Source organism: Portunus trituberculatus, chromosome 42 (assembly GCF_017591435.1).
Source record: "Portunus trituberculatus isolate SZX2019 chromosome 42, ASM1759143v1, whole genome shotgun sequence".
Taxonomy (NCBI): domain Eukaryota; kingdom Metazoa; phylum Arthropoda; class Malacostraca; order Decapoda; family Portunidae; genus Portunus; species Portunus trituberculatus.
In genome coordinates this window covers 685,343-699,847 of record NC_059296.1, presented here as the reverse complement: position 1 = coordinate 699,847, position 14,505 = coordinate 685,343, and the positions used below count along the sequence as shown (strand labels likewise).

General features: G+C 39.1%; 1 protein-coding gene across 7 annotated transcripts; it reads right to left on the bottom strand.

Annotated features, from left to right (window-relative positions):
- Window positions 1-700: 700 nt before the first annotated feature.
- LOC123517822 (zinc finger CCCH domain-containing protein 6-like) lies at window positions 701-13,805 on the bottom strand. 7 transcript variants are annotated; one of them, XM_045278339.1, is made up of 11 exons: window positions 13,675-13,805; window positions 8,064-8,283; window positions 7,801-7,929; window positions 7,087-7,267; window positions 6,561-6,727; window positions 6,227-6,448; window positions 5,417-5,579; window positions 4,877-5,227; window positions 4,369-4,691; window positions 3,896-4,128; window positions 701-2,421 (listed from the first exon to the last, which is right to left on the bottom strand). In XM_045278339.1, the coding sequence occupies exons 2-11, from the start codon at window positions 8,274-8,276 to the stop codon at window positions 858-860; spliced, it is 3,546 nt and encodes a 1,181-aa protein (XP_045134274.1). In that variant the 5' UTR covers window positions 8,277-8,283; window positions 13,675-13,805; the 3' UTR covers window positions 701-857. The 7 variants fall into 7 exon arrangements, with proteins under 7 accessions (XP_045134274.1, XP_045134270.1, XP_045134273.1 ...); XM_045278335.1 differs by lacking the exon at window positions 13,675-13,805 and adding an exon at window positions 10,845-10,987; XM_045278338.1 differs by lacking the exon at window positions 13,675-13,805 and adding an exon at window positions 10,546-10,671.
- Window positions 13,806-14,505: the final 700 nt, after the last annotated feature.

Sequence of the window (14,505 nt, the reverse complement as noted above, 5' to 3'; positions counted from 1 at the left end):
TACACTACTTATTTCTCCTCACTATAGAGAATCATTATTTCATTTCTTGTATTTCCCAGGTGTGTGTGTGTGTGTGTGTGTGTGTGTGTGTGTGTGTGTGTGTGTGTGTGTGTGTGTGTGTGTGTGTGTGTGTGTGTGTGTGTGTGTGTGTGTGAGAGAGAGAGAGAGAGAGAGAGAGAGAGAGAGAGAGAGAGAGAGAGAGAGAGAGAGAGAGAGAGAGAGAGAGAGAGAGAGAGAGAGAGAGAGAGAGAGAGAGAGAATTTTATATTAATTCTTGTTATAGTGCCACAGAACTACCTTGTTCCACTATAAAATCAAAGATGAAAATAAAAAAAATATGTAAATTCATTCATTCTATACCTAAATAACTTTGTAAACTATAAAAAATAAATACTTTTGTAAGTCTAGCAATTCAATATTGAATACCAAACCAAGGAAACTGATGAACTTGATAAGAGAATACCAATGGTCAAATATGTCTCTGTACTTTGCCTCAGGTTGGCAGATCCTTCTGGTTGATCAAACTTTTAATGCAGCATATATGCAAGCTCAAACAAACAAGGGAGTTCCAGACACATGAGGTAATAAATCATGTATATTATGCATCCTGCTTTCTTGTTCTGGTAGTTTTAACTTTATATATATATAAATATATATATATATATATATATATATATATATATATATATATATATATATATATATATATATATATATATATATATATATATATGTAAATATCCTTTCAAATATTCACACAGTGATGAGATCTGAAACACATAGGGAACAGTAACCATGGGCTACACTTAATTATCCATTGAAATGGATTGCTTTCACGATTACAAGCATCAAACAGTTTAAGACACTGAGGGTGGAGTATAAGACCTGCTTCCCTCTCCCATTTCACGGTTCAATCTTGGATCATTCCCTGGCATGTGTCCACCCCATCCTGGGCCTCCCTGAGGAGGATATCCTCCACTTCCCATCATTTCACCCTCGTCTGAATAGTAACCACTGTTTGGACCTGGACCTGGACCTGGACCAGGACCAGGACCGGGACCAGGACCAGGACCAGAATTCATCATGAAAGGTGGCACCCTTGGTCCCATATTGTGAGGATAACCTGAGGAGAATGCCATTGGGGCAGGTCCAAGTAGACCTGGCTTGTCTCTAGGATTCATGTTATTTTGAGGCATCATGGGACCCATGGGACCAGGCCCAGGTCCAGGCCCCGGCCCAGGCCCAGGTCCAGGCCCAGGCCCAGGCCCAGGCCCAGGCCCAGGTCCAGACCCAGGCCCCATGTTCATGTACTGCATTCCTCCATCCATCATTGCTCCATTGTTCCCTCCATACATTCCACTCATTCTCATGTCTTGGTTTCTCATGTCACCCATCTGTTCTCGTGGATCACGAGCATCACCCCTGGGATCACCTCTGTTACTAACTCTTGGGTCAACTCTGGCACTCATTCTTGGATCTACTCTTGGCTCTCCTCTTACGTCACTTCTTGGGTCCGAACGGCTTTCACTTCTTGGGTCTCTTTGAGAAATCACTCTAGGGTCTCTGTTATCAGAGTCTGAAAACTTCCCATCTCCTTTAGGTGGTGGTGGGCTCACTGGTACATCCATCTCATATCTGGAAGGTGCTCGTGGACTTCGATTTGAATTATCTTCAGTGGAGCTCTTCAACATCCTTCGTATTCTGGGATCTTCCATAATTCTGGGATCATCTTTGTTTATTTTCAAGTGGGTGAAATTTGGTTTGGGAATAGTTACTTTAACAAGCTGATAATACATTGGTGAATGAGATGAAAGGGAGGCAAAAATTTCTTTGGCTGGAGTATGCACTGGTACTTTAAAAGGTAATGAATTAATTTCTTCCTCAGAACTCTGGTAACTACTAGGTAAATTTAACTGTCTTAAGTCTACATCATATATTGATGATTCACTAGATATTCTCATGTCAGTATCATACTGTGCACTTTTCATACTTGAACTCTCACTTCTATTGTCTATTCCTGGAATCACTCTTAAATCAACATCTTTTTTTCTAAGTCGCTGATCGTGATCCATATCAGAACCTTCTCTTATATCAAGAAAATTCCTTTGCTGATCTTGATCTTTGGAAGAATCCATTTTTGGGTTTTCCCAAGGATCTTGCAGCCCAGAAATAGGCAACTGATCTCTCTGCCAAGGACTGTAGTCAGTACTCTCCCTTGGACTTTGAATTACATCTCGGGGATCCCTGTACATATCTACCATGGCCTTGTTCCCTTCTCTTGAAACCTTGGACACGTCCTGATCTAAGCCTGTGTTTCTAAAACTTCTTGATGCTTCCCTGGAATCTCGAGACATATCCCTGGGATCCTTTCCTCTTGGGGACAGCATTCTTTGATCTTTTCCAAAGTCTTCACTGTTGTTTCTGAAAAAAATTCAATTTTCATGAATAAAAAAAAGAAGGCTTTTCACCAAACTAGGTTCAAGTTATTCCATGAAACAGAGAGATTTACAATACACGATTCCAAATTGACAGTAAAGTTGTATATCACTTACAGCTTTAGCATTAATGCATTAAATTAACTAGGAAAGTATAAACCATGTCTACTAAAGCCTAATCTTCACTTAGAAACTGATATTTCTAACAAACCTATCTTTACTTACATATATTCAATACAGATGTGAAATAAAATAAAATCATATTTGTGAAATGAATGCATACACATATCACATGAACATGCATAGGAAAAATATACATGAATATCCAAGATTTTTTTTTTTTTTTTTTGTGTGTGTGTGTGTGTGTGTGTGTGTGTGTGTGTGTGTGTGTGTGATTCATCTCCTCCTCGGTCGTCTGCTGGTCACCCAGCCAGTCTTCCCCATTACGGAGCGAGCTCAAAGCTCATAGACCGATCTTCAGGTAGGACTGAGACCACATCAACACACAACACACACCGGGAAAGTGAGGCCACAACCCCTCGAGTTACATGCCGTACCTATTCACTGCTAGGTGAACAGGGGCCACACATTAAGAGGCTTGCCCATTTGCCTCGCCGCTTACCAGGACTCGAACCCAGCCCTCTCGATTGTGAGAGGGCCGGGTTCGAGTCCTGGTGTGTGTGTGTGTAATTCACTATTTGATCTGCTGCAGTCTCTGACAAGACAGCCAGACGTTACCCTATGGAACGAGCTCAGAGCTCATTATTTCCGATCTTGGGATAGGTCTGAGACCAGGCACACACCACACACCGGGACAACAAGGTCACAACTCGATTTACATCCCATACCTACTCACTGCTAGGTGAACAGGGGCTACACGTGAAAGGAGACACACCCAACCCAAATATTTCCACCCGGTCATCTGGCTTGTGAAGCCAACGCTGAGCTACCGGGCCATGTGTGTGTGTGTGTGTGTGTGTGTGTGTGTGTGTGTGTGTGTGTGTGTGTGTGTGTGTGTGTGTGTGTGTGTGTGTGTGTGTGTGTGATTATAGTATGAAACCTACAAACCATGATGCCTATTACTGGCACAAAACAAGCAACTAAGTGGTCCTATGATACTGGGATTGTTGGAATTTTTTTTTTTTTTTTTTTTTTAATTCATCAAAAGATCAGAAAACAGATGTATAATCTACTTCATCAGGAAATGAATTTAGTCTATGTCTTTTCATGTATCTGAACAAATCAAGCACCAGATCATAGTAACAACACACTGCTACAGAATCCCTCTATCTGACTGCATTTTCAAATGACAACTTCAGGCAAAAGGAATTGTTAAGTCATCATAAACAATATCTAAAAGTACCATTAATGTATTCATTGTTTAATAATAGTTATCACATCAACATTGCAGAATAATAAACATACATTAAAATAAAATTAAAGCACCATAAAAAGCTTACCTATTGTTACTAGATGCATTGTGATTCTTTAGAGCTGACAAAACACTTGCCAGATCAGAAGAGATGTTGATGTTATCCAAGTTAATGCCAGCAAAGGCACCTTTCTGTGACGTAGTGGAACTTCCAGGACTGTTTCCTTGTTTCTCTGTGGCTGGAAAACTGCTTGAGCTTCCACTCATAGAGGGCAAGGGTGGTGTCCTGCTTGGGGATGAGTTCCCACCTGTGTGTACACTCTGGGAATGGAGATCTATCATTAGTTTCACAATATGCAAAATTGATTATAAAGCAGAAAATTACTACATAAAATATTCTGCACATGTGGTAAGGAAAATACAACATCCTCAAGTATCAAATAAAGAAGAAAGAATATATCAACTTTTACCATCTCATATTTATATCTACTTACATGTCTCAAGGTATAATTAGGGATCAAGTATGTATTGTATTTGTGAATAATTAGCATAATTTCTTACCATTCCTTGTCCTTGCATTTTGGTACTGCAAGGTGTTTCACCATCTTCATCACTGGAATACCAATTAACATTATTAGGATTAAGTGGAGTATCATCCAGTGCACCTTCTGTGGCTGTGTCTTCCTGTTCATGCTGAACAGAGTGCTGCTGCTCAATTCGCTGGAAGAGTTCTCGCTGCTTTTGGGGCATACGAGCTGTCATGAAGCTCTTTCTATTACTTGTGGGTGCTCCCTGGCCACTGCTCATATTTGAGATATTTGAAGCTGTATTGTTACTAGTACCAGGATTCTTTTGGGGTGATTCACTGCTTTCTCTTTCCTCACCTGAAACAAAGAAAATAATAGTACATTGATAAATTTATCATGAATAAACTGTCCACCTCCTTAATCCACACAATGTCTGCCTTTAATAGCCATAAATCCAAAAGTAGCTATCTGCAATCTACTACATACCTCAATAATTTTCAATCTACATATCCTAAATATTGCTCCATTAAAATATCACATACTTAGAGGTGGTGTAAATGTATGCCGGGGAGGCGTCATGCCACCTTCCCCATGATGCTGCTGCTGTTGCTGGGGATGTTGATGTGGATGTGGATGTGAATGTGGATGTGGGTGTGGGTGTTGATGTGGATGTGAGTGTTGGTGTTGATGGTGCTGGTGACCATGTGAGTGTGGGTGTGAGTGTTGGTGTGGGTGAGAGAGTGGGTGTGAGTGTGGATGTGAGTGTGGGTGGTGGTGAGGATGCTCTGGAGATCTCCTGTCTCCCATATCCTCCATGTAAGGCTGGTCCTTTGGCATGTTTTTCATTCTTGCTTCTTGTTTTTTCAGCACATTCTTTATTGCCTTGTCTACATCTTTTGGAGAAAGAAAATAATGTAAAGAATATTCTACACCAAATTTACACTTCATATATAATATCTGAATATTAATTTCACACAACCCAAAATTTTGGAAATTGCTTGAGATGAGAACAGCCTCAAAAAAGTCTGTCTATAATGAAAATTTGTAAGACAGTATATAAAAATCTCAAACAAGATACTTACATTTAAAACCTCTACCCTTGAAATCCATAATACCAGGTATAGTTTCTACATCCATTGGGTTTCCCTTACGATGGGCTTCAGTAATTGCTACTACAAGCTGTGCAGCATCTTTGGTTAGTCGAGGAAAGTCCCCAAGAATGTCCTTAGGGGCCAATTCTATGTGCTGAAAGATATTATGAAGTCTGATATAGTAGCAGTTATCAAAATGTATGCTGGAAGAAATCTAGTTCCACTGTATATGTTGTGAACTTTTATGGTTAAAAATATACAAAGCACATAAATGCACTTTTACAATTTCACACAAATGATAAACACATCATAAAAATAGCTTCTCTGTAAATGCACTTTGTCATGCTATAATGTTCTAGTGCACAGCTACAGATGCAGACAAATCCACTTGCCCACTGGTGTGTTAAAAGTCACTCACCAAAGAACACTTGTCCACTTTGTACCATTTCATGTTGGTGATTGTGCTTTTACAACACCATACTATTAAGAATTTTTAATCCATTAATACAATTGCAGATTTTGTGATGATAACTGATGATAGACAGGAGTCATTTCTGTGTATATATATATATATATATATATATATATATATATATATATATATATATATATATATATATATATATATATATATATATATATATATACATACATAATTCTTTCTCTAAGAGCTGCTATCTGTTTTCCATCTACTAATGAGGGACCACATAAGAAATGCAAGAACTTAAATGTACAACATGATATACATTTTCATAATATATGATCTGAATTTTAATGTTTAAGAGTCTTTCATAAACTAACCTTGAGTAAAACTGAACGAGAAGCATCTGAGAGAGCATCATGACTGAACTTGCACTTGTCAGCTGACTTGCATTTGACTCCAGTGTGATAATGTTTGCAAGGGAAGTCTTTGTGCATATACAGACATTTGTCTTTCTTGGCACAACAGTCCATCATGTAAAATTTACATAACTCCATTTTTCTCTGAGGCTGAATGTCATGTGAATAAGGGCATCCCTTCCCCTGAAATTAGATAAAATATAAATATGCAAGTCATACTCATCACAATAATAAAAAAAATAATAATTCAGCAAACTATTTCACTTAACTTACAATGCAACATAATTTTGTTTACCCTTTGACAGCTGCCTTGCATATAATACATGCAAATTGCTTCATTCTTACGAGAAGGAGAACGGGACCGGGAGCGAGATCTTCTGAACCTTCTGTTGGGCCGTCGTGGACGTCGTGCCTGCCGCTCTCGCATCTCAGAATCAGATCCAGACTCATACGAATCATAATCTGTTCACAGGAAGACAGTGCAATAGGATCAATTACAAACACAACTTGGTAACAATGTATTGTATGACAAACAAACATACAAAAAAATGTTATCACACCTAAAAGATTTTTCCTGCATTAACAGTTTCTAAATAATACATGATTCATTGCTGATACATACATTTATCTCAAGTATCTGCAAGAGAGAGAGAGAGAGAGAGAGAGAGAGAGAGAGAGAGAGAGAGAGAGAGAGAGAGAGAGAGAGAGAGAGAGAGAGAGAGAGAGCATTTCCAGACTCAGTCTCTAAAACACTTTAATACTTTAATTGTAAATTGTAAATGGAGAGCTTGTGGATTCCCATCCTATTATATTTTCATTACCTGAAACTGGTCTTCCACGAAACATTGGGTGAGGAGGGCCACCAAAAGCCCCTGGAGGAGGACCATAAGGAATCATGCCTGGAGGAGGTGAACGACCTCGCAGAAGCATTTCTTGCTGCAGCATTGCATCAAATTCCATATTCTTGTCAAATGTTGGCACTATCATCTTATGCTGGTGGAGCTACATATGAAACAAAAAAAGCTTGCAGTTAAAACTATGCAACTTATGTCTTTAAAATAATGGTATAGGTCTGTATGTACATGGCTACCTTGAGAGAGAGAGAGAGAGAGAGAGAGAGAGAGAGAGAGAGAGAGAGAGAGAGAGAGAGAGAGAGAGAGAGAGAGAGAGAGAGAGAGAGAGAGAGAGAGAGAGAGAGAGAGAGAGAGCTCTTGTAAGGGAGGAACCAAAACAGTCATGGATTTCCTTGTCAACATTATTCTCCATTATTATGTTCTATGCTCTGTGTAAATGTGGACAAAATACAACAATATGGAATTCCCAGAATGTATCTCATGCTACATCATGATATAAATATGATATCAAGTCTAGAAATGCACAAGAAAATGACTGAAACATTCTATGTAATAAATTTTAAATTTGATAACAATGTTTCTACAAAATTATTGAATAGATCTTAAGGTACACAAAGTTCATTCTTTGCTAATGGTATTAAACAATCTTCATCATATTGCATAGTTAAAAAGGAAACGCACCTTTGGGCTGGTTCCATCGTCATCCTCCCCTTCACTGCTTGCATGTTTCTTTTTCTTTTTCTTCTTTTTTCTCTTTTCATCATCATCATCCCTATGTTTCCTCTTTTTTTCATCCTTACTTTCCCTGCTCTACAAAAAATAAACATAAACATATATCAGCCATACAGACCTTGTAAGATTTGCTATTTCAACTTATGACTTCTCATGAAATTTTTAGGTAATTGTTACTTTTTTCCCTCAGTGAATAAAATTAGGAATCTTACTTCTCTTCTTTCTTTCTTTCCTTCCTCTCTGGCATCTGATTCTAGCTGCATGCGGGCATCACTTTCTGCTGTAGTTCTTTTGTCAGCAATGCCCATGTCCCCTTGAAAACTCTTACTAGGTGAGGGCTCCTCCACCTCGTCCTCTTCCAACTCTCCTTCCTCCAGTTCCCCATCTTCCTTCTCTTCTTTTAATGAGCTTTCCTGGTCATCCATTGTGTCACTGTGAAAATATTATTCTTACTGAGAGAGAGAGAGAGAGAGAGAGAGAGAGAGAGAGAGAGAGAGATTGTCTTCCACAAAATATGCATAATCAAGTCCATATCTTACAATTCCCTTAACACATTATTCCCCCGCCTTTTCTGTCAATGTACAGAGTGAAGGTGTGGCTGAGAGAATAATAGTTAAATATAATCATTATCAATACATACAATAATATGATTCTTTCCATAAATAAATACTTATCATTATTAGGTAACCACTGCAGCTATTAACACTATATGATAATAGCAACTACTACTACTACTACTACTACTACTACGGCGACGACGACGACTGCTATTACTACTTCTGCCACTACTATCATATAAACTAGCAAACTAAGAGGTAAATTCATAAACTTAAGATGCCTCCACAGCTCTATAATTACCTTTCATAACAATTAGTACTAACGAGTCTTTACATACTCTACAAGGTTATCTAGAAAATTTCCACCCCAAGCTATAAGACTGGCTATTAATGTTTCAACAGTATTTTATACAATATTTCCTCTATGGACGTTTATCATGAATGTCACAGAATTTCTTTGACCTCTTGTCTTTCAAGTATCCCATCCCACCACCACCACCATGAATGACTCACTCAAGATATGGCGAAATCAATATTTTGACAATATAGCAATAAAGTTTGTTACATCATCTATAAGATCACACACACTCGCACACAACACAGATCGGCACTCTTAAGAAACGTACCTAGAAATAGATATAGTATGACATGCCTAATACAATAAAATTTCAGTGTGTGTATGTGTGTGTGTGTGTGTGTTCACGCGTAGGTGGGTGAGATACCTATTCGCTTCTTTACAGTCATTCACAAGAATACTTTCTCAATTTGTCACGAATCTTCTCCTTTTTGCATCTATTACAACACCAAAGTGAAAGACCGAGAAAGAGAGAGTAAACGGAAAATATCTAAGCACAGGTGTAGTCTTGATATATAACAAAGACGAGGTGCCAACATTTTCCTCTCCAACCAGCCAGCCAACTTCCAACTGAATCACCGCTCTCTTATTATTTTGTTACTTTCGTTGCCATTGTATGAAATGATCAGAGGTGCTTACCCTAATAAACTTATCACCACTTACACTGTTATCAGAACAGTACGGGTTTTGAAGTGATAAGGACATGAAGGTCGAATATCCACCTTCCTTTGTTATGATGTAAACCGTTAATCATTATTATATAAATTTGCTACTTTAAAATTATTGATCACATCTCTGCCACCTCCAGTACTCACATACCTTCTACTTGAGTCATCATTATCATAATATTGCATGACGTTCCACTATAACGAATATTCGGATCTACGTCTTCCCATGGCATGCTGTCATTTTTGTTAACTCATCCATTCTCTCGTCACTAATAAATAGTTTAAAAATATATCTTTAAATACATAAATGCAACCGTGCATAAATCGATACCGTGGCACCAACGCTTTGTCCCTAGACAGTCATGGACACGGTTACGTCCGCCATTAATTGGCAATGTAAACAGATTATCACCAATGTTTACGTGATCGTTCACTATTTGCCGATGATTGAGTTACTGATAGAAAACAGTAGGTATTTAAGGGAATACAGAGCATGATGGGAGGGGCCGCGCGAGGCTAGCCAGCAGGAGGGACTTGGCACCTATAAATATGTCGCCATGAAGTACTTTCACAATATGAAGGGAGAACATAGATAGGAAAGTAACTAGATTAACACTACAGATGACACAAGAAAATAAATTGTCCCAACCTGCCTATACAACAGCCATTCCTTCACCACATCCATATCGATATGCTTCCATGACTCGCCAGTCAGTACAGCCGCTCAGCTCTAGCCACTTCGAGAAACGAAGGCATTGCATGATAGAAACAGTAGCATCACAGGCGTCTCATACCGCTAGTCACTTTCATTCAAGTTTTCGCCATAGGCAAACTCCAGTTATGAACGGATCTAGTACGTCAGCATGAGGAAATTCGTATATTTAGCTAAACTTCCTCCCCAAGCAGTGTTGGGAGCGGCCGTCGCTGGCCACGCCGCGGAGAGAGTGAGAGTGAGCAGGGTGACAAGGCCCGGCGCGAGGCTAACAGCAGCCGCCGCTCAATACTGCGCCACCACTCACTCCAAATTTAGAATTAATACTCATCAGTACACAAAATCCTTGGGACATTTCGCGATACATGAGTTATGGAGTAAACACAATTCCTGGACCCATACCGGATGACAAAACAGCAAAATCTTTACATCACGGCCATCATGTCAGCCAGTTCAAGGACGCCACACTAACCCCACCCTGCTACACCCGCCAGGCCTCCACAGACTGGCCGTGCTACGAGGCTACCCGATACGAAATGTGCAGTTATGTACAAATTCTGCATGTCGGTGGCCCAAACATTCAAGACATCGGGATTCATGAAGGCGCCTACGGCAGTCATACATCATACACTTTCGGGTTGCATATTGTGGGAGTCATCACTACTACAGCTGAGAAGTGTTTACTAAACTGAGTTATTTACCACTGATCCACTAATGTTGTGAACGGGAAATCATCATAACGCCAGTGTTCATATCAACGACAGCAGTAACGACCGAGGACTGACGGGCGGACCTTCTCCGGCTGTGGCCGCGCAGTGCTGGAACACATTCTCTTTATGCGCCTCTTGTTTTTGAATAAATACAGTTCAATTTAATCACTCAACCTGTATTCTTGTACAATGATAATATTAAAATACTTTTTCCTACATATATAAGCTACCTGAATGGCATCACCGTGACATAGAAGGTATATTTCTAAAGACTTTATTTGCCTTATTTCTTAAACTCTTTGAATCTCGCTTGTGACGTCACACTACACAGGATCAATAGCCGATTGTGTGGGCTTTATTTTCGCGATACAGTGAAAATATATATAGCAGGTCCAAATATTGCCGATTTTTTTCACTGACTATGTTATCTCTTCATTGACATCAAACTACGGACTTATGTAAATAAGATAAGTTATTCCATCTAAACACTAATGTCAATTTAAGCTGTTGTCAAATAAGCAAGCTTGTATAGAGCATGCGGAGTATTTATTATAAAAGATTATTTAACGGTATTTTTATATTACTAACTACATATTTTAGTTCACATTCATTAACTAAGATGTGTAAGCTATGATTTCATCTTGACGCCTAACCGATGCAAGTACAGACACGATCGGTGTGACTGCAAATCGTGGTGCAAGTCTGCAAGAATGATCATGCATTCAACACGTGTTGTGGTAGAAGAGCATTGCATATAATCTTATAATCTATGTGATTGCAATATAGACACGTTCTACCAAATGTCAAGAGTACCACGCACATCATATTGTGGCAGGAAATGACTGATATGATGAATGACGAGCCATATCTTGCTACAACCACCTCCCCACATCCTTTCTTTTTACCAACTTCCTATCATATGAACCTTGTGTGCTTTAAAACTCACGAGATAGAGTGTGCATTTTTTTTTTCTCTCTCTCTCTCTCTCTCTCTCTCTCTCTCTCTCTCTCTCTCTCTCTCTCTCTCTCTCCGGTTGGCCTCGTGATAAGGATATAAACCCTACTCTCTCTCTCTCTCTCTCTCTCTCTCTCTCTCTCTCGTGATAAGGATATAAACCTTACTGTGTGTGTGTGTGTGTGTGTGTGTGTGTGTGTGTGTGTGTGTGTGTGTGTTTACCTCCTGAAGAGGTAAAACTAGTGAATTAATTAATAAATAACTGATAAGATGAATAAATGCAAAATGTACAAAGTGGAATGATTATGGAACTTCAATGAAGCACGGGCAAGGCAATCAAGCAGTATTTTTCACGAACACACTTTAAATGGTAGAATGCAGTTAATAGTGTTCAAGGGTGCAAAATTTAACGTATACTATATATATATATATATATATATATATATATATATATATATATATATATATATATATAATGTGTGTGTGTAATTCACTGTTTGATCTGCTGCAGTCTCTGACGAGACAGCCAGACGTTACCCTACGGAACGAGCTCAGAGCTCATTATTTCCGATCTTCGGATAGGCCTGAGACCAGGCACACACCACACACCGGGACAACAAGGTCACAACTCCTCGATTTACATCCCATACCTACTCACTGCTAGGTGAACAGGGGTCAAAGGAGACACACCCAAATATCTCCACCGGGGAATCAAACCCCGGTCCTCTGGCTTGTGAAGCCAGCGCTCTAACCACTGAGCTACCGGGCCGTGTGTGTGTGTGTGTGTGTGTGTGTGTGTGTACCTTGAATCCACTGCAAGATAAGCAATTTTTACATGTTATCATTAAATTGCAGATAAATAGTCCTTAACAAAGAAATAAAGTTGAACATAGTGAAAACAGACGAAATATTATAACGAACGAGCAGAATAGTGACGCAAATTTTCATCTTTCTTAATTACTAACCTTCAAAATAATCATGGCTATCTATCCTTACTATTAAAGCAGGTTATAATCAGAGACGATTTGAACACGTGAAGATATCAGGCTATCGGGAAGAAGAGAACTAGGAAGGAAAATGATGATTCTTAAATGCCGCAGTGCAGAAGGGAAATGCCGAAATGATAGTGGACAGCTTCTCAGAGTACAATACGTGTTGTAGGTCACGCACTCACGTAAGAGAACTAGCTTCCACCCACTTCTGCTTGTTAGCATAAGTGTAACTGGTCAAAAGTGGAAGTAATAAATAAATATAAATAAATATGTGTGTGTGTGTGTGTGTGTGTGTGTGTGTGTGTGTGTGTGTGTGTGTGTGTGTACAGTGCATTCAATCAATGAATGTATTTTACCGTGTATATATCCCACACAAGTCACCTTATTGCCCAATATTCTTCTTCAATATAACTGTCATGACTCCCACTCTGTTTAAATAAATGTTGGCAACCTTCAGTAAAAAAAAACTACAGTGTTTATCAACTAAAACTCCTTAATGATTTCCGTGTTTTCAGGTCTGCTGCGTGTATACAAAACAATGGTGGTTCAGTAGACATTTACAGTATACATTCTTACCAATACCTACACTAGATGGAAAATGTGATACTGTTTACTTAATTCAACCTGATTGAACGTAAAGGTATGGACAACTTGACAAGCAAAGGAGAGAGAGAGAGAGAGAGAGAGAGAGAGAGAGAGAGAGAGAGCGATTAGATAGACTGCGTCCAACAAAATCATATTAACCTTCAACATATTCGCGTATATTTACAGTATGTATTAATCCAAAACACACACACACACACACACACACACACACACACACACACACACACAAGATCACAAAATCTAACATGAATCAACACACGACAGCTAACCTTGAAATAATGCGTCTTGTGGGCGGTAGACTCAAAACTGCACGCCAAGTTTTGTCAGCCTGAGGCGACTGATCTAGGCGGGCAGCTCCTTCAGGTTCATGTGGTACGTACTACGCTGCATAATACCGTTGCTCCTTATATCTCCCTCAAACCACATTACCCACGCCATCCTGTCACTGAGAATTTGAGACTTTAAGATGTCTGTTCTTGACGATGTACTGGTTATCCCTCACACTCGCACCGTGTTTACGGTTGTCAGGGAACATTATTTCAGTTTACGAATTTGACGTTAATTGTAAATGTACTGTACGTATAGGATGTATACAATGTAATAGAATTACAAAAAAGGACAGTGTTCTTAAGTTAAACGATGATAAACATAGTAACTGGTGAAGGCACGCTATCATTATCATCATTTCTTCCAAAATCTTATAACAACTCTGTGATCTTTGAAAAATACTGGTGAGTGGGGAAATCATTATGTGGACTTAATTACTACTTCTCACCTCCCTATGCAGCATCACTGTTTTTTAAATATTCTTTTCAGGAGTTTCTCAGGCTATTAATTCTTTGTATCTCGTGTTTTCTTTTATGCAGTATGTCCACCTTATCCTTCATGTATCTAAATTTTGAACAAGAGAAAACTAGCTCTGGCCTCCTTTGATTGAAAACGGTATGACGTACGTGTGTGACTGGTGCATACCATCTGCTTTTATTACTGGTATGAAGACTAGTAGCTACAAGGTTCCTTAATGGATAGTTGATAACCTATATTGTATCTGTACTGGAAAATAATACAGCAGAGAGAGAGAGAGAGAGAGAGAGAGAGAG